Genomic DNA, 20,506 nt, shown 5'->3' with positions numbered 1-20,506 from the left:
AGAACGGCAAGGTGAGCCAAGGGAATACACAGAGGAATATTAGTTACCTCCCCATAGACTTACCTGATTTTACCACCGGGGGTACTATTCCTCTTCACGGGTCGGCGCAGCTTCCACTGCATCTTCGCCGAACCCCAGCCCCTAAGGGGAAACAAAAGGACAGCAAGTTGAAACAAAGGGACTAACAAGGGGAACCCTCCTCACCACAATAGACTTACCTGATTTTACTGCCGGAGGTATTATTCTCCAAGACTTCATACTTTCTCTCAGCGCCTGAATAAGGGAGAAAGCAACAGGTTACATATTGACATTATTTTATCGAACTGTGTTGTAAAATACAAATCCTTACCAGAATACTACCAGTTGCCACGAGGAACTCTTCATTAGGGTCAAGCTGCAACCTGCAAGGAATCGGACAAGAGTGAAAGTCAGGCATTTGAACTCTTACGAACTTTATACTTACGGCGTCTTGCTGGGAATCTCGGAGTCAATATTGTTCTGGAACTCACCAATTCCTTCGAGCCAGTGAAGCAACTGGGTATCAACGCGCCCCTGCGCTCAATGCAGGATGGAGAGCTCATCTTTTCAAACCATCAGGTGAGACTATAAGAGGGGACATCAAAGGCGATCTGTGGGGAGAACAGCGGGGGTGGGGGGATTTGCGCTCAACTCCACGGGTGGTTAATTCCCTTTCTCCATTTGCAGAAGAATATTCCTACGGGCCAAGCAAACGATGCTAGGTGGGCCAGTCCAGTCCGTCATCTCGGCCCTACGCGTCACATTGGTGGAGACTGCAGCTGTCCAGTTCCGATAGACGCCTCTGTGGGAGCCAGGTGAGCGTAATAGAGTGAGACTCTTTGTCCCACTCTTAGGCGTTTTTGCTATGTGTGTTCTAGGCTATTTTTGTGTTTAATGCCTATGGGATTTTCTCTCACCCATAGGAACCATCTTTATGCACATGTGTTACACAGCACCCTCCGTGCAGTGACACAGGGGTGTCGTAGCGACCCCCAAACATAGACTCCATACCCTGGGACTGACTACTGTCTCCCAGAGCATGTAAAGTCCCCATTGACTTTACTAGTCAAATCTTACGAACTTAACCAGAACAACCCATCTTACTATGGAGGTACTGGAAAGTGTTAATAGTTTTTCCCTTGGGTTCATTTTCGAGGGGGTGCCTTAAAGTCCCGCTCTCTAAAGTTTCTGGCTGGTGGCAGTGGTTACTACCAAAAATATTCAACCGCAAATATTTTCCTATGGGATTTTCCCATTGTTCGAGGCTAACACTTTTACTGACAGCCTCTAACATACCGCCGGTTTATTTTATTATTAACTTTACTCCGGTAGGTTTTATTTGCCAGAACTTTAATATAACTTCTTTCTCGAGTCTTACTCTATATTCCTAACCCAGGTCGGGGATCCTTTGTTCGCTCTTTTGGCAGGCTTCTGCCAAGAAGCCCTCCTTTCGGCGCCTCTGAGTCTGGGGTGGGTGTGTTGTTTGGGAGGGGGAGTAGAACCCCTGGACAGAGTTGCCACAGCAACTCAGGTCGCACTCTAACCTGATAGGCTGGAGGGTCTCCCGCCAAGAAGACCACTCCACTGTGTGAGTGACAGCTAGGCTGTATGAATGGGTCTCTTTCTGCATAAAAACAGGGTCCTGGGGACTGGAAGAGCAAGACATCGCGACTGGAACTACGGAACCGTAGGGGAGAGAAGCCACAGACATCTTCAGCATCTACACCACCGGTGAAGCCCTGCCGGATCGTCTCACCACTTTTTCTTCCACACGACGAGAGGAGATCTTCATCGAAAGAGCCTTCTTCCCTTGAGCTGGTGGGAACAACCAGTTCACCCATCGCTTCTCCGGCCCTGTCTTGGTCGAATCGACAGTGCCCAGCACTTGGAGACCGGATAGCCAGGCAGCTATCCACCCAGACCGCGATTAAAAGGAGTGTACCTTTTAAACTTCGTTTGCCAGCACTGCGGCTGGTTTCATCCCTGGGTAGTGCAGTGACTCGAACCTTCCTCCACGACTAGAGCCTCTCTTCCTCTGCTGGACCCCTCGAACTGCAGGAACTACCAGGAACAACCGCCACCGCAGGAGCCACTTCTTCACGTTTAAGGTACATTGTTCCGCCAGGCCTCCCTTTCCCCGTGGTATCCCTAAAGGTGTTTTAAATCCTTTATCTACTTGTTGGGTTGGCCGCCCTCTCTCTTAACATTGTCTTTCGCCTCGCATCTACCTTTTCAATATTCGTTTACCAAAGACTTGACTGCAGCTACAAGAACATTTTTGCTCCTAAGCTCTTGGTCCTGTACCACTGACTCTTGCTCAGGCCTATTGACTCTGGCTGATTTGTTAGATCTGCTCTTACTAGATTGATTTTCAATAAGAAATGTGTTGATGCTCCAAAATCTTCTAAACCCCTCTTCCTTCCTACTGTTTTAACTTGTGGAGTGCCATTTTGCTCAGTTTTCATTCACTTATCTTTCTGCTAAAGTGTCACTGTGCATTACTTGTTCACAAAACTTCAGGGAAGTGTTGCTAGGGGGTGTGTGAAGGTATTTCGGTTTAACTTGTGCTTTCCCTCCCTTTCGGTAAATTGTTAGAGTGCCATTTGTAGTTGGTTTTCACTGTGCCCTTTTGCTCAGTTTTCACTCTAGCGCAAACTTGTCTACAATTGAATAGGGAGTTGTATATACTTATCCTTGACTAAACTTAACTTACTTTATCAACTTTCATTACTGTGTTGAACTAGATGTATAGAATAAATATCCTCTTTTTGATACAAAGCTTTGGTCAGTGTTTCCTTGTTCCACAGTACTGTGATACCTATTGTGTAAACCCTGAATACTGCTCATCTCCCTCTTGAGATAAATCTGATTGCTCAGCCACAGCTACCAACTAAGTCTTTGTGGTACAGACTGATACCAAAGGGGATTTATTGCTCTCACCTGTAGTCCTAATCTGGTGTAGTGCTCCCTAAGGGAACTGCACTGGATTCTGCCTAACACAGGCGGGAGCGTGTTGATTCTCTCTGTGCGAGAAGTCGTCTGTAGAGCCAACCAGCTCAGAGTCCTGAGGAGCGAAGACCGCTGGAATCAGGTGACGCACTGCGCAAATGCCAGAAGCAAGCAGAGAGCTCCTTGGTGTCCACGGGCACCAGAGAACAGCACGAAGCAGACAAGGCCAGCGGAAGCCTCAAGAAGCAGGAAACGGGCTGAAGAATTGTTGTTACATGGAAGGCAGCAGGAGACTGTCACCGGCAGACCGCAGAAACAACGGAAACACCATCAAGAACCGGTGAGTCCATGAAGGGAAAGCAGGAACAAAAGAGCGTGTCAGCGACTAAGCCAAACTGAAATAAATGTAACTTGTGAAACTACAAAAGACAAGGAAAGGTTTATAAAACCAGAGAGAGAAAGATAGAAAGGGCAGTCTCCAAAAGGGAGAAACTTTCAAGTTCATGAAAGAGAGACTGAAATGCCAATATATAAGAAACCAAGTATTTTAGCCAAGAAGGCTACAAGACAAACCCATTAAAGGTGGGAGAGTGAGCAGGAGCTCACACCAGAAAAGCCCTTGCAGGAGAATATACCAGACAGCTATACGTTTGTGCATTCAAGAGAAGCCATGGCAGGAGCGTATACCAGGCAGTTTCAAGTGAAAGATTACAGGAAGCCCTGGTAGGAGAGTATGGCAAGCAATTACAAGTGTGTGTTTTCAAGAAGCCCTAGCAGGAGAGTGTACCAGGCAATTGTGAATCCAGAAAGCCTGGCAGGAGAGTATACCATGAAGTTGCAAGGGTGTAAAGTTCAAAGTAAACGGAATACAAGAAATAGCCAGTAGGCTGTATTAGTCTAAGAGACTGGGGAACCAAAAATCCTGGCAGGAGAGTACACCAGGTATTCAGACCACACATACAAGAAAGACAATCAGCTAAAAGATAACTTTTGTTGTTGACCCAAGGGAACGTCCAGAACTGTTGTTTATAACACAAGAGAGCGACAAAGAATCCAGGGGAAGGGAAGAACCCTCTTGAGAAAGGAAATCTATCCTTGAGAAACATTTTTTTGTGGAAATGATACATCTTTCGTTTCATTGAACATTTACCAAACACTCAAGGCCAAAGACATTATCCTTTTCACTTCAGAATTCCTTTGTTTAGAATTTGAGGGTCAGAATAGTACTTTGGACACAGGACGGTTTTGTTTTGGATATTCTGACACAGACAGACTGTCAGCAACAGGCTTACCTTAGAAGCTTTTCGTGCTGTGGGTGGTTAGCGGTAAGGCCTATTTTCTCTAGAAGCCACTCTACTTCCTGAAAATGTGACAGGAGCAGAAGTAGCTGTCTGGAAGATCGGTCCAAAAAAGATGGAGGAAAAATCCCTTGTAACAGGGATAAAAAAACAACAATGGCAGGAATGATGATGCGCAGCAGAGCAGGAGTATACAGTTCAAAGTGAAAGCAAAGAACAACGTGGTCCCAATTTCCAACCAAGTAAAACGCTGAGTCCAGGAACAACAAGGAATGAGGAATTAACAGATTTGACAGGATTGAGCAGCGGAGTGTAGACAAGTGAAAGCAGGGAAGTCAGGCTGACAAGGAGAGGCTTCCCGGGAGTGAGGAAACAAAGAAACAACATGGAAACACTAGTGCTAGTTCAACAGGAAAGGAGTTCATCGCGACGTACCATTCGTTTAAGAGCAGCGTCTTTATCTGCACAGAAGACTCCATACCGGTCGGATGGACGTCATCGGAACAGGCCTACGTTCCAGCATGAGTGCGACAGCAACGCGAGTCGGTCATCTTAGTCTGGATAGTCTGGATAGAGGGTGAACGTGTTTCCGAAGTCCCCTAGTGTGGCCGGAAACGCTGACACAGATACTTAGTTTTGAGTTTAGGCAGGGAAACTCTGCTACCGCAGGGACAGCAAGGCCTTTTCCCAACCCCTTTTGTGTTCTAATAAAAGTCTTTAGCCACATTCATATCTACCTTGTGACTCCTCACACTGCCCCGTGAACAGATTCTGAGAGGCCACCCTATTCTAATGAACAGGGATACACACTAAGGTCTAGCAAACTCAATCAAGTTAGTGTGACTGAGAGGCAAGGCTTGGACTTAGGAGAATGTACGTGTGATGAGGGGTTTAGTTTAGCACACACAGAGCACAAAAGTTAGGCAGAATGTTTAAATATACAATTATTTTTGTAGGCCATGGCAACCAAAAATCACAGTTAAGTAAATCACTAAACAGAACATACTAATATATACACATTCACTCTTGGGGTGCCCTGGCTACAAAACACCAAAACTTTACTTTTAAGCACATTAACATCAGCAATAGAAGAATGTAGTATATCAAAGTAAGTAAAGAAATGACAAGGTAAGTAAAACCAATTTTGAGAACTAATAGGTAAAAGTAAAGCCGTTAAAATATCATACACAGCCTTATAATTATAAGTCTCTACACTTTCAAATCACTTCCCTTGCTAGAATAGATGGGCCCTAGTGCCCTAAAAGTCACAAGTCACAACTGAACGCTCTGTAGGATGCTAGGAGTATTTAAAGCCGGCTGAACAAGTGTGGCAAAGCCAATAAGTAGTTTGTAAGTGTTTCAGAAGTTAAGAAAAAAGGAAGTACAATTCTTAGGAGTCCTTTCCCAATCTTATCACCTATGGGGAAGCCTGGGGGGAACCTTGACCAGAACTTGATCGACCACAGTCAGGCAAGGGAGAAGAAAGGCAAGCACATTTTGGCCATTTAACCTAATAGACTGAGGTAGGCGGTAGAAAAGAGGTAGGGCGAGTAGAAACAGGTGTACTGCCTCACCCCCTGTTCTCCAATTCACCCAGGGACCACTTCAGAGGCTCATAACTTTGCTGGCCCCCCTTGATTTGTGTCTTGATTCCATTGGAGCAAGTCTTGGGGGTGAGGGCTGGGGGGCACTGGTGCAGAGGTTACTTTCACCATCAGGATTTAGGTCTGGCTAGTCAGTAATTCAGCACTTTGGCCAGACGGTTTCTGGTGCTGGACAGCTGGGTGACCCTGGCACAATGAAGAAAGGACCATCACATTGTCAACGACCTCAAAGGACCCCAGGACATGATGCAGGTGGAAAACAGTGATGGTCACCATGATCAAACACCAAAAGTTCACCTTTGTCGAGGAAAAAAGAAGCTGATTCTGCAAGGCCCCTCTTTGTGCTGGAGAGGTGCAACTGCAGGGGGAGGTCACTTGTTCCATAAGTCGAAACTCTGTGGCATCCCAAGTGGGAACTCGGGACAGGTACTGATGCAGTGAGGTAGCCCAGGAGGAAGCTTGTCAGCCCACAGGAAGGTTCTGGGATGCTTCCCAAAGCTTCCAAGGTCAGGTTCCTCAAGCAGGAGCCGAGACTGGTTGTTCTCACCAGGCTAAGGGTCAAAACACTGATGAAGGCCTTCTCTACATCAGCAAAGGAGCAGTGCTTTGACGGGACAGTTGAAGGTGACAATGCTGTATGGCTGCGACAACGAATTTTGGGTCTTCAGCAGGATGCTCTTCTTCGAAGGGGTCTTGGCTCCAGCCAGTCCTTTTATCCCAGATTTGATATGGAATCACCCATGGGCCGAATAATGGTAAGGATCAGCACTGTTCAAACTAGCAGGGGATGCTCAATCATGAACAGCCTCCGGCCAAGACATCTGCCCAGCAACAGACACACTTTGGCCATTATATGGCTTGGGACCAAACAGTCCGAGACCCCATATCTGGCCACAAGCACAAGCATTGGAAAATTAAGGCTTTTGCTAGGGAAAAAGCTGACCATGCATGGCAAATCCAGCTGTATGAGGGCAGGAAGAAGGCCAAAAGACAAGATGGCCAAAGGACAAAGCGAAATATTGAGGCAGTACCATTTTAGAGTATGTGGTACTCTGAAAGGCATTATGCAGTAAAAGTGTATGGGAGAATGTAAAAACGTTAGTAACTCTCATCAACTAGATATCCCCCATGGAGAGTCCAAAGGCTAACGTAAGGACATGATACGCCCGCAGCCTGGATCAGATATCGTGTTGCTGATAGTTTCTCAGGTTCAAGCTCCAATCTCGAGTTTCAGGGCACAGAAATAGTTAGGAGCAATGCCTACGTGTTAGGCATTTAAAAGGGGGATGTTAAGAAAATAAAATCAAGGACTGTGTTCATGTCACTCAGTCACAGGTATGTCTGAGTTCCCATGAGAACGGTTATGTTTTTGCCTAGCAAAGGAGAGCCCTGAATACCCCACTTGTCATACTGGTTTTTCCTACGTGCATGCAGGTCGGAATTCTCCCCATTACGTGGAAACTTCTTGGTAGGGTCTTCTCACACTTACCTGAGTTCTCAAGGATTGCAAGATTCTTTTGGTGTACTGGTGATCTTGCAGCTGCTACTAGAATCTGGAGTAGAGCCTTCAAGGCCAGCCCATCTTGCTCTATAATGTGTCAGGTCCCAGCAAACAAATTCTACAGGAGCAGCAAATGCAAAAGACCCCCTGAGAAGTCCGGCTCACCGAAGTGCTCTAATCATATAGGTGCCCCAAAAGGGGAAAGGGAACTGGACAAAACAACAAAGAACAGAGCCTCAACTTCTTCAGCTCTGGTGATCTGCAACGAGGGAAGATGCTGATCAATACCAACTTCTTGTCACTTCCCCAGGTGTATATCCTGTCAAAGGCTTCAACTACACCTGGTAGCCTCTGCGCTGTGCCCAGAGGCAAGGAATTCCATGTGGACTCCATACCCTATAAACCTCATCAGTATGTCAGTAAAAGATTGGCCGGTGACTATGGGTAATTGAAGAAAGCCAACTTATCCATTGGTAAGTGGAAAGTTTATTCAGAGAATCGCCTATCCTAATGAAACTAACCTAAACCTACCCAAATACTAACTATACAACCTTTCTGCACACTCTGATTGTTTTGTGCTCAATTGAGTCTTCCTCTTATCAGTATTTTATGACAAATTGGTACATAGTTGTTCTGAAGAATCTGAATTTAGAGTGAAGTCTGCGCCACAGATGAGGATGCTTCTTGGGCCTTTTCAGTTGAACATTGAGCTGCGCAACCTCGAGAGCAGATGTTCCTTGCACTGGTGAAGGCACGCAGAGTAGACTAATCTTTCACTACAGACAGTTCTATCCTCACGCAAACCAACCTGCACGCCGATCTTCTTGTGTTTGTGCAATGCTGAGGGTACTTTAACCTATTTGTTTGTAGACTGCTATCTCATGCATGTCCACGAAAAACAAAGTCTTTCTTCTTCAACCCTAATTCCTAACTAATCCTGATCACTAGGTGAAGATGTTTTCCAATAAGGGTTGCTCACACTCTTCCTGTACCGTGTTCAAATTAAGTATTCAGTTTAGAGAGTTAAATGCTTGAGCTCAGTTCTGTTATTTAGAGGTTAGCACACCCAATTTACCAATTGGCACTGGTCTTAAAAGCTAATCACCAGTATTTCCAGATCATATCCCTCGCAGAAAACCTTTCTCTCACATGAAATCACAGCTTGTGAAGAAGTCCTGTAGTAGGGCTCCTGAGGAACTCTGCAGGAAAAGGACTTTCCACTTCAATATCCTTAGATGGGAGGCAGTAATAGAACCTCCAGCAAGAGTTCCATACTACCTGGCCAAGACAGAGTAGCCAATCAGGCATCCTTACCTTCCCCTCCATCTTGCAATGGGCAAGACCTGCCGATCTGTATTAAAGATTCATTAGCAAAAAGAAGGAAATGCCAAAGGACTTGCACAAACTACACATACCCCATCACACAAAGACTGCATAGCCTCCTTTCTACTGATACACTTTGGGCAAAAGCATCCATCAACTTATGCAACACCGCCGTCTGCCTAGAAACCCGACCTGGGCCTCAGTAACCCGATAAAGTATCTCTACTCCCCTCCTAGCTAGTTGACCTCTTTGGCATGGACAACACCCATTCTGACTGTCTGCTACTCATTCCCCTTCACATCCTCACTTCTCTATTCACTGTAACATAACTATCTCTGTGGAATGCAATCCCAACAACCTCAATTAGATTTACTTGTAGATTGTTGTGCATCTATCAATGACTGGAATTGGCCAGTGGACTGAAATCACAAAAAGTCCACTGTGTTGAAATCATGAAGCATGGCCATGGGTACTATTAAGGCAAATTTCGTATAACCCTCTTTTAAGGATGCTACACACATTAATCATAGGGTGAAGGCTCACACACCCGACAAGAAAGGGAAGCCAGCCCTCTCCTCTCTAAGTGTAGGTTACGTGGTCAGAGCAACGAGGCTTAACTCTCAGATGGGGGTAGTAGGTTGATACAGAGGTACAATTAGTCCTCCGACATAGCTCCAGAAAACTCACCACACTGATATATATATTGAAATAAAATATTTTAATAAAGTCACACATATAAAATTATCAGTACAGATGATCACTAACAGATATGGCAGGGTATGGGATAAAAAAAAGACTGGGAGGCAAGCATTAAATTCCCACCCTGTCATGTACTGTCTACACTGTATGCGATTAACCATGGAGGTGACAGTACAAGGACTCCACCCTGACATTTTTGTTTTGTATGAACCTTTGGGGAAGACCAGAAGAACAATTGAGAGTCAAAGATCAGTGGGCAACAAGGCCTAGGAGAAGCCAAAGAGCACAGGCGTGAAGCAGCTACGTTGAATCTGCGAAGAGTTGGATTTGTTCGCCCTGTTGGTTGGATATTGTTGTAAGAAGTTCGAAAGATGCAGTTCAGAGCACGTAAAGAAGAGGAGGAGTCCAGGAACAGGAAGGGTGTCATAGCTGGACTGATCAGGATAGGACTATGGAGACATTGGGATTTATAGTTTATAAGAAAAGAAAAGTGATGAAGAGGATCATTTTCAGTGTTTTCTTATGTTTTTGTTGAAACTGCTGAGGAGCAAATAAATAGAAGTTAAAGCATAATCTTTGCCTCCTAGTCTTTAATAGAATCAAGACTCCCTGCGCAAATAGCAGCAGTAATCTTCATTACCCTACGCAATTTCTTGACATGTTTTCCATGCCTACATGAATGACTGGCATTCACACCAATTATCATGCATAACTGTTATTTATTTTTCCTGTTGTAAATAATTAGGTGATCTGTATTCATCCATATAGACTGTCTCAGCTCCCTTCTAAAATGTCTGACCTATTCACTTTGGGTGTTCTTTGAGTCTTGTAGACCATAGAGTCTCTTTGTAAACTTTAATTTAATCACATGCAGCGGGTCTGCTTTTAGTGTGCACATGTTTCTGGCTGGCCACAAAACGCGTTGCTGGCTGCCGCCTAGCCTGAACAACTTTCTTTCATAAATAAAATAAAATAAAATGAATGTATGACAGACCCCCTTTTTGTGCATGTCCGTTCTGTGCTGCCTATCTTGTGCGACCCAGATGTCGCTGTTGTCTTTTCTTTCTTTATACAGAATACTCTGAACAGCCAAATCACAATAGTGGGATCCAGATGAAGTTGATGGAAGTAGAGGTGAGAGCAAATGAGCCCGGAGCTCCCCTATACTCATTGTTGCCGCCTCCTACATGACGCCTTTCTATTCTCACCTGTCTCTTCACGCTCTCCAGGTATGTCAATTTTCAAGTCTTGGTAGAATGTGGTGATCCTGGTGCCATCTGCATGCTCCACAATCACAGTGCCATCTGTTCGCTGGATCGTCACCACTTTATCCTCTCGAGTTACCATCACCTGGGGGAGGGAGAAGAGATAGAGGGTTAGCGTATGAAGGTTGTGGACTGGATACACTGCATATTTAGTGCTATAGATATCACGGGGAAAAAAAGGTCTGCAGTATACCAGTCAACTCTTTCTGTCCCTCTGGTTTCCATCACCACCTACTCTGCCTGAACACTTTCAAACACTTGCTTGCCATCTGCTACAATCTTCTTCAACAACTGCCTGACTGGGGCTTTATGACTTACAGTGTGCAAGCACCTCCCCGTGGGTGAGACTAATGGTGAGGGTCTGCACCTGTGACTTATTATTGTGGGAACCTTGGGAACAGGTGCTGAGTTTAGACGCACCGGAGACCGGTTCAGGCCAAGTAGCAGGGTCTGTAGGGGAGTGGCAATGGTGCATAGGATTGGGAAATGCTTTCATTAGTAAAGGTTGTGTTGGATAATGGAGTTAGGGGTTTCAAGAGTATGATGTTTGTTTTGGTTTCCTTGATTGACAATATGCAGACACAGGAAGGTTTCTCAAAGCAAGATGGAAGAAAGAATTAGAAGCATTCTGAGTTAGAATCTTGGTGCATGGTATAAATCAACATAACATAATATAACATTCTGAACTACATTTCATCAAGAGAGCTATATGGACAGGTACTGTCTTCCGAAGAGGCCGAGCAGAAAGAAGAGGAAGGAAAAAGAGCAGGAAAAGAGTGCAATGATTTCAGGACTACAGTCAATCAGTGAACTGGTGGGAGTGGGGTGTTCCAATTTGCATTTGTTAAATTACGTTTTAGAAACTCGAGATAAAAAAGAAATATATATATTTATGTGTAAATTAGTTCAGAGCCTACTCTCCGGTCACACCGAAAATTGGCATTTCATGTGGAGAGACTTTTTGAACCAGTGATTGCTTAGATATAGAAAATAGAAGTCACCAGCGTTGTAAATTACCAGATTCAGTTGAAAAGGTGCAGTTGGTGACGCGGAATGGACAATTGTGGTGGTGCACGCTTTGATATCTGTTTACAGACTGCTTCGGCTCTATATTGATGTCTGACTAGAACGTGGAGCATCTAAAGAATGTCAGGCAGATCATGTACATGTTACGCTGACTTTCCTTGTGCGCAGTGAGCGTGTAATGGTTAAATACAAACATGGACGCGATCAGCTTTTTAAGAGGTACGGCTAGGCAGTAACTAAGGAATACAGTCGTCGCATGTTCTGCTTTTCGGGAGGAGCAGGAGTTCAGACAGGAGTCTGCAAGTTACTGTATTGGGGCAAAGGGTTTTAAATGTTGGAGTATATTTTCATTTCATATAACTATTTCGATCCGACAGATGATAAAATACATTTTCAAGGAACATAAACTAATTCTCTTGAAGATAAGAATAATTAAAGAAGGAGTCTTTACAAAGCAGAGCAAATTATTATGTAATGTTCTGGAGAAATATACGTGAATAGTAATATTTGAGAATTGTGGAATAGCCACAGTAGTTCTTACAGTGAACATTCCCTCAACTCATAAAGAAGGTCCTCTTGGCATGTGCAGAGGGGTAATGGCTATTACTGGGAAAATAAGGCTCCTATGGTTAAGGAATAGAGTCAAGCACAACAGCCATTTTCAAATTTAATCTGTATTCTTGCTTCATTCAAACAGGCCTTCAGGTTGAAAGAAGGTGGCAAAACTATGTTCTTTTTTGTTTTATCCAATTCCCCTTTCCCGTTGAGGTTGTAAAGTAGCTCTGTGCCGAGCACTACGAGAGGAACAGTGGGGTTTAGAAGCCGACACAGAGATCACGCTACAGACCTGAGTCCAAGGGGGTTCAGCTTAACCTATAAGAAGTCCAGCTGCCAGTTTGAAAATTATTTCATTCTCTTCCACTCTTCCTTTTGTTGCTTGTGCTAAGCTGGGCAGGATCTACTACCAGCATGTGAATCTCTGTTTGAAAACCCACTACACAATGTTGCTACTATCTGCAAGGTGGAGTGGTAATATGCAATCCCTGCTGTCCGTTTCTTTGGTAAGGGAGTGCATTAACTTTTGAGTTACTTTACACCTGGTCAAATGAACACATTGCATTTGCAATAGGCGTTTCTTCTGCTAGGGATCAATGGCATTGTGCTTTCACTTCCCATGTCGCATGCAAAATACATGGGAAGTTGCAGGCTTCATACATCATATTTGCCAACATGGCCTATTCCAATCTGTAGGTGCTTAACCAGTCCTGTTTTGTTTCTTTGCATTCTGGGACTTGTAGTTCCACATTTCCCATTATTAAACTAAGACTACAAGTCCCAGAATGCAATGATCCCCCCCACCCCCCTGGATGATCTACGTGTAGCTGCTGCTGTTTCTAAACACATACTACTGCATCAGAAAGTTTGGCAAGCTTTTTTCTTAAAGGGATTGGTGTCCATACTCTTGAATACCAGAGTGCATAGAGAGCTGCAGGCTTTGATAATGGTGTTGGGGAGGTCTGAATTGTCCTGCTTGTATTAGGGTGTTGTGGCACTGAAAAGGGTTTAATCTCAATTGAATTCTTGGCATGATAGTGTTTGGTCTGCACCTACCTTTTGGCACCTGCAGGTGGTGTTGCAGGGGTGCAATGTGACTGATCACTGACATACATGATGGGCCAGCAGAGGGTGACCAAGGGAACGTGCCAATAAATCCGTAGTGCTGTCATTCACTAGCTCAGGGATGCCTCCATCCCCCTGAGTCACCACCCCCAACAGACCCTAGAACAAAGCAGGGGAAATCATCACAATTATTACTTTAAAAAAAATGTAAACACTTCTGTTAAGACCGATTTCCTATTTTTGGGAACTCTATGGCAACTTTTTAGCATCCCTAATTTGCTTTTTCTAAAGTTTTATTTTTGGATCAGTGACCTGGGGGTCCGGAACGCAATGACTCCTACTAAGAGGCCGCTCCCCTAATCGCAATAACACCTGCATTTTGAGCCGTGCCACGATATGCTGCAACCTTGCTGGGCTGCAATACCCCAATACCCTGGTACCTTGAGTCATTGTGCGGTGGACAGTCTCCCTAATTCAGAATCGTGCTGAAACTTTGATGCCATCCTGCAGGACCTTCAGAGACATGTCCAGAGTCCAAAAAGTCCCCTCAACAGAGTGATGGACCTTGCAAGTGATGAGAATCCGAACAGCGATATTCAGTCTTCTCCTGGCTCCTGAATAGGGTGCCAAAACCACAGAGCTGCATCCAACCGCAAATATACTCGTGTCTGGAGCCTTCTCCATTGATCCCAGCTGCAAAATCCCTTCCAGTGTTCTGTCTTCAGTCTTCATGACTAGGAATTAATCGACCAGGTATTTGGCTGCAGACCCTATAGTCTTCCTGCTGCAAACTCTTCTTCTGTGCTGAGGTACTGTGTTGGCTGGGGTATTTACTTACCTTAAGCCTGTGTGATTTCTGTATCGCTTTTAGGGTGTTTTTTGTGATTGGGAGTCCTCTCATCCAGTTCACCCAGGCCCACGGCTGGAATCCTTCTAGGGTGTCTTCTCAGAAGTCCATGGGCCCTAACTAACTTTGAAGAGAAATACTTATTTTTTTGAAGAGACTTCCTCAGGAACTCTGACGTTGTCTGCAACTGAACCCTATCTCACCCTGCCTACAGCTGGCACCTAGCCCAAGAGGGTCCCTCTTCTGCCTCCGTGAGAACTCATGCAATATACTAGAGAAGGACTGGATAAGAAAATGATTCTGTCTTGAAACGTATAACAAGTGTTTACTTAGTTTTGAAAGAGTTGGTTGGTATCTGTCACTTTGAGAGTGTGCAGTTACAAAAGTTCTTACTTACCGTGAATGTGTTGCCATTCTGAAAAGTATATATAAGATTATTCTACTCACCTGTGAATTGGTTGTGCCTCTTCCACAAATGTAATGCTGTTGGCTTCACTTTACTATTTCTTTTAGGATATAAATGTAAAAGCATAACAGCTGGGTCTTTCTTCCGCTGACTTACCTTGAATAGCTGTGTGCCATCCTAAAATAAGTTAAAGAGTTATTGCTTATCTTAGTCTGTGTTCCACTGATCTGAAAAGCAACTGTAATAGTATACTACACCCTTAGGTTTTACCTGCCTAGAATAGCTGTGTGTCCTTCTTAAAAAGTGTCCTGTAGGTGTAGCTGACTTTGGTCTGCCTTGTGCAATCCTAAATGAGTGTAGAAATGTATTGCTTACCTTAGTTCGTGTCACACTGATCTGAGAAGCAACTGTGATTGTATATTCCACCATAAGGTCTTACTCACCTGGTATAACAGAGTGTTAACCTGAATGTAGTTATAGGTTCATAGTGTTCCATGAATGTATGTTCCACTATTCAGAAAAGTATCCTGATAACAGAGTTGGTTTACTAAGTTATTCCTTAACTGTGTGTCACTGCATGACTGACTGGGTCTACTACCCTTGACTTATTTTAAAGTAATCTAAACATAACTTGTGGTTTTACTCCCCATGAATAGGTGTGTCCTATAGTAAATGTGTTTGATAAGGTCTGCTTTCCCTACAAATACAGTTCGTTTTCTGAACAAGGTCTGTGCTTTGATCTGTGTACTTTTAAAGAATTGCGTTGTGTTTTTAGAATGTCTTTATGACTCTATAACAAAGTACTTACCCCACGACTTAACTTGGCCTAACTGTATTTATAACAAACCTTTATTTTTTATATTACTTCTGGTTGTAAGTGTTTCTGTTGAACTCTTGGTATATTACAAGTTGTTTGTCCCTTCCTATAGCCCTCTTTCCCTCCTAAGATAAGCTGCTCAGTCTACGCTACCATATACACAGGTGGTAAAGCCTTATACTAAGAATGGAGTTTTGAACTCTCTCAGTTGTATGGTTTCAGTAAGCCCTTAGTTGGACTTCAGCAAAACTGTTCTAACCGAGGCTCCCGAACTGGAGGTACCAGGAAACCCCCCCACCCCTCTTGAGAGGAACTATCAGTGAGGCTGTAGCACTGGCTGCAAGCGGAAAGTACTGGAGTTTAAATCCCTGCCAAGCCAGCCCTGGAGCAGAGAGGAATGAGTGGCTGGTTTCATGGTGAGGGACCGGAAGGCTGGAAGAAGAGATGCTGTCATGGAGAGAAGTGACTCTCCAAGAGGTCCAAGCAGCAGCGACCTGGCCAGTGACGGAGAGAAGGGATGCCTGACCAGGAGAGTCTAATGCTGCAGAGCTGCCGGAGACAGAACGCTGAGTGTGGCAGAGATACAGAAGCCCCACTCTGCAGCCAGGAGAGACCGGCGACTGCACCAAGACTTCCCAAAGGTAGGGAAAGGGTCGGACCGGCTATTGGGACCTTAATGGATTAAAGAGGTACATATATGAATCCTGAGAAGTAAAGGGGGATAACAGAGTAATTATACAATTTGATATGAACTTTGTGAATCACAGAAATACATCCTGAGAAACACAGGGGGATACCAGAGGAATTACAAACTTTGTGAATTACATAAGTACATCCTGAGAAGGAAAACAGGATAACAGAGGAATTGTACAAGTTGATACCAACTTTGTGAACCAAATAAATGTATACTGAGAAGTAAAAAGGGATAACAGAGGAATTATACAATTTGATACAAACTTTGTGAAAAAGCCTATATTGAACAGTACCTGGTAGGAGGTGAAACAGGGACAGGGGTCCCACAGAAACAGATCAGTGGCTGGGACCCATATTAATTTTTTTGTATGTATTTATTTATTGCATTTCTTACACCCCCAAGGGTATCACAGCATTGAAATTGGGAAAGTCCCCCGAGTGCAGACCAGGGTCTGGGACCCATATAGAAATGGGAGAAGTCTGCTTGGGAATTATACAAGGATCAAGGCCCCACACCAGCATGAAGACATATATAACCAGTGGGCTGGAACCCAGAGTGAATCATGGAGACCCAGAGAAAGTATAAAAAGATCTGGAACTCAAAGAAAAGAGAACCAAGCGACAGAACAAACCAGTGAGACCCAGAAATAGTCCAGTGAGATCTGGGGTCAAGGTCAGGAGGGAGAAGAGAGACTAGAGATCAGAACAAGGGGTTGGAACCCTTTATCCAAGAGATAAATATATTTTGGAATGCTAAAATACATAATCAAGTCTGACAGGATAGTGAACCTGGTGACCTGAAGATATTTTCAATATTGCGTTTTGTAAGGAGTAAGGTCTACAGTACATCCTTACAGAGTCCTTAGAGTTTTTGTTGAGGTAGGGCAACCCCTCATATTAATAGGGCAAGATAGGCTTTCTTTTTCTTTCACTTTTATAAATAAAAGTCTTTGCCAATGTATGGGAGCGAGGGGTCCTCAGGCCCCCTCGCATCGTACGCTCTTCAGTACAAGGCTTGGACCGCGTGCCTCCAGTAGTGGTATTGCCCCTTGCCCTTATGTAAAGTTAACCACGGTTCACTGCTACATAGATGGGACTACTGAGCAGGACACAGGGCATCCATCTTTTGTGCCCCCTTTCGACTCCATCTTGGGTAAACAGGCCTCACTGCGATAGTACAGCAATGCTCAGCTCCCCTTTCCACTGCAGCAGCCAAGGACAGAGACACACACACAAGGCGCGCAGGCAGCTTGCTGGCCCCCACCCTTGCACTCCCCCTGCGAAGGAAAGCTCTGTGCTTCCATTCTCACGCTGAAGCTGGAGAAAGTTGCAACAATCAATATGCTACAGTTTTCTTCCTCTGAGATCACTGTTCGTCTGAGAACCGGCATGTGAACCAGGATGAGCTAAGCACTTTCTGCTCGATTCATCCTCATAAACGTGCAAGCCACCCACCCCCATTAGAACAATTTATTGCCATCCTGACCCTGCACCCCCTGTAAGGTATTTCTTTCAAGTGTCAGACCCTCGCCTGTGCTGCAAAACCCACCCAACACACCCACTACTAACCTTAGGCATTTTTACTACTATATATGTTTTTACTTGTACTAATGAGTTTGAAACCTAGAGGAGATGCGAAACATAGCCTGATTCTTTTACATGCACAATGAAGGTCAAGGCCTTCAATTAAAGCCACGAATGACCCAATTGTACGGACAATAATCATTGTGTGTAACTTATGTAGAAATGTGACAAGTAGCATAAAATGTTTTAAATAATTTGTTATTTAGTATGTAACATATTAGCTTAGGTAGTGACCACAGTGACCGGACCCTGACCTGCATGGAGCACAAGATGTTTGACGTCAGTCAGCTACTCAGCCAACCAGGAGGAAGAGATGCTACCCACACCTACAGCACCACGCCGTCTGGCCAATCGGGTCCATTTAGTATTTTTTGTTAGAGTTACTTTAACTAACATAAATGTTGGCACTGATGTAAAGGGGGGAGAGTTTTTTGGGTTATTTCCTAGCTGGAGAAATAAACCATCCTTTGAACTCTTGCAGCCGGGTCTCAGTGCCTCTTTCCCCGACAAGGGGTTTTGTCTGCTATTTTATTTTTTCTCTCACACGTAGCAAGCCGGGGAAAGGCACCTACATTTTTGGTGACCCCCGCAACGTGATTTAGAGAGGTGCCTTGAGGCCTGTGCCGCCCGGCAGCGAGATCCAGGGTGCCCCCCAGCAGAACCATCGCCTCCGCGGTTGACCAGACTGTGCAGACCAAGAAGAAAGGGTCATGGGTTCCCGGTTGACGAATACCGAATCGAAAAAAGCTGCTCGCCAAGGCAGGCCACGGCTTAGTTGGGGGACGGACCTGAGCGGGGTCCGGCCGTGAGCGGCGACCCTCGGAGTACCTGACTGAACACGTGGAGTCCCGGTGGCAAAGACCCCAAGGGAAGGTAAGGGGAAATACGGGAAGAAGGGAATTAGCAACAAAGGGAAGGTAGTCAAGAATAGGGTCTGCGTGAGTGACGTTGAGGCTTTTCTGATCTATCCTTTAAATGGCCATTAGGTGTTGTAAGAAGTGAGAAGAAGAAGGGAAGTGGTATCCTAGCCCGTAGGGGGGAGAAGGCGGCGCCGCATAGCATTTGTCCCGACCAAGTGCAGAATAGAGGTAAAGAGAAAAATAGTAGGGGTCTCGTGTAGGCTCGGAGTAGTTTTTAGAATATTCTTTTTCCGTGGAAGTAAGAAATCTTGAGACATAATAAAGGTGAAAGAGGTGGGGAGTGAATGCAAAATAGTAGGTAGTATAGGGAAGAAGAAAAAACAGGGACAGTAACGGGAATAGGGAAAGAACAAACGCACACAGGCAGTGCATGTGTATGTTGCATGATTATATGTTTGTTGGTCTACTTTTATGTATATGTCTTGTTGAACATGCTAAAGTATTTTAATACAAGTAATTTGTGATTGATATAAGGTAAAGCAGAAGAAATAAACTGTGAGGGGTGATCAGGTAACACCTCTCAGAAGGCTAATGTGACATATGGTAATTGTGAGCATTGATAAAGAACGTATTATATCTACATGTTGTAACTGACACACCAAGTTAGAGGTGGGAAGAGATTCAAAGGTACTGGAATACACAAGAAAGGAAAAGAAACATTGCCATGGGGGGATTAACACCACTGGCACATATTTGCCAGCACCTTCCACTTTATAGCGACAGGATACAGAAGTATCACGATCAGTGGATCACTGAGATAAAGGGAGACGGGGTTACACCAATTTGAGGATCATTTGACAAAAGAGTGTTCAACACATTCAACACATTTGCTAGCGCGATACAAAGGGAAACAGTTACAGAACCGGAGAGAAGTGTTAGATTTATGGCGAATGTTTGAGGAAGTTTCCTCCACGGCAGAGGTAGGTACAAGCCGAATGACAGAAAAGCAGAAAAACCCTGAAGAAGTAGGTGGGACACCAAAAGGCGAATGCTCAACAACTACAACCGAAAACGAAGTAACAAAAATCCATCCCTTAATGACTAGGCCAGCGGTAGGGTTTAGTGAACCCCTGTATATACCACCCACCGCCACTGCCCAAGGTGGGGCAACAGCCCCCGAACCTCCACCATATGACAAAGGAGGCCTGTATGGCCCCACGAGTGCGCCTCCTGTGGACATAGCACGTTTAACAGGTGATTTGAACCGTCAGCTAGCACACGCACAAATGGAAATAACACGGTTAAGAGCTTTATGTGACAAAGGGCAAATGCTGCCAGGGGGAGGAGAGGTACCCCCGCTGTTACTGGCAGATCTCACACCCCGATAGGGGCAGCAAGCAATGCAACCCGAGCAGCCTCGGTATCAGGGCAATCTATAGCATCGCAAGGGACGTCATTGCAGCAAAGACAAGAACAAGAGTGGCAGTCAGGACAGTTCCTGTTCCAATTGAATAACAAGCCACTGAGAATTATACGCCCAGATACACGAGAGAGTCAACAAAGTGGAGACCAGGGTGAAAGACAAGGAAGTGAACCCAAGGAAAACTGGATAATAACGAGCTAGAGTCAGAAATAGAAGAAATATGGGACGATTTAGATGAATACGAAGAGGCAGCTGCTGCGCAGGGTTCCCCACTGCCAAACCGCCGTTACCCAGACACACTATCGCCACCATTATGGCAAGGTAGATTAAGACAACGAACAGGGAGGATAGGAAACATATTGGTAAGTAAAACGAAAAAAGGGAAGACAAGCAGAACGGGAAAGAAACAAAAACTACAAATGCCACTGATACATAAAGGAGCAGATAGGCCAAACTACATTCCGTGGGCCCAAATGGACAAAACCAACTTGTTAAAACTCCTCCCCCCGCTGACGGGAGGGGCAGGTAAGTGGATACATGTATTTGAGAAGAACACGGCAGGTGTGCCGTTAG

At 44.8% G+C, this 20,506-nt stretch overlaps 1 protein-coding gene across 3 annotated transcripts in view; it reads right to left on the bottom strand.

Moving 5' to 3' along the window:
* SPAG17 (sperm associated antigen 17) overlaps positions 1 to 20,506 on the bottom strand; it is a 1,712,709-nt gene that overhangs the window by 455,255 nt on the left and 1,236,948 nt on the right. For all 3 annotated transcript variants that reach the window (XM_069635754.1, XM_069635756.1, XM_069635755.1), the window contains exon 30: positions 10,601 to 10,742. In XM_069635754.1, coding sequence (XP_069491855.1) covers positions 10,601 to 10,742 — 142 coding nt within the window. The remainder of the gene's footprint in view (positions 1 to 10,600; positions 10,743 to 20,506) is intronic.

This window comes from Ambystoma mexicanum, chromosome 7p (genome assembly GCF_040938575.1).
Source record: "Ambystoma mexicanum isolate Mex_15411 chromosome 7p, UKY_AmexF1_1, whole genome shotgun sequence".
In the NCBI taxonomy this organism is placed as follows: Eukaryota; Metazoa; Chordata; class Amphibia; order Caudata; family Ambystomatidae; genus Ambystoma; species Ambystoma mexicanum.
Note: the sequence above shows the minus strand (reverse complement) of the source record. Positions and strands in the feature narration are given on the sequence as shown.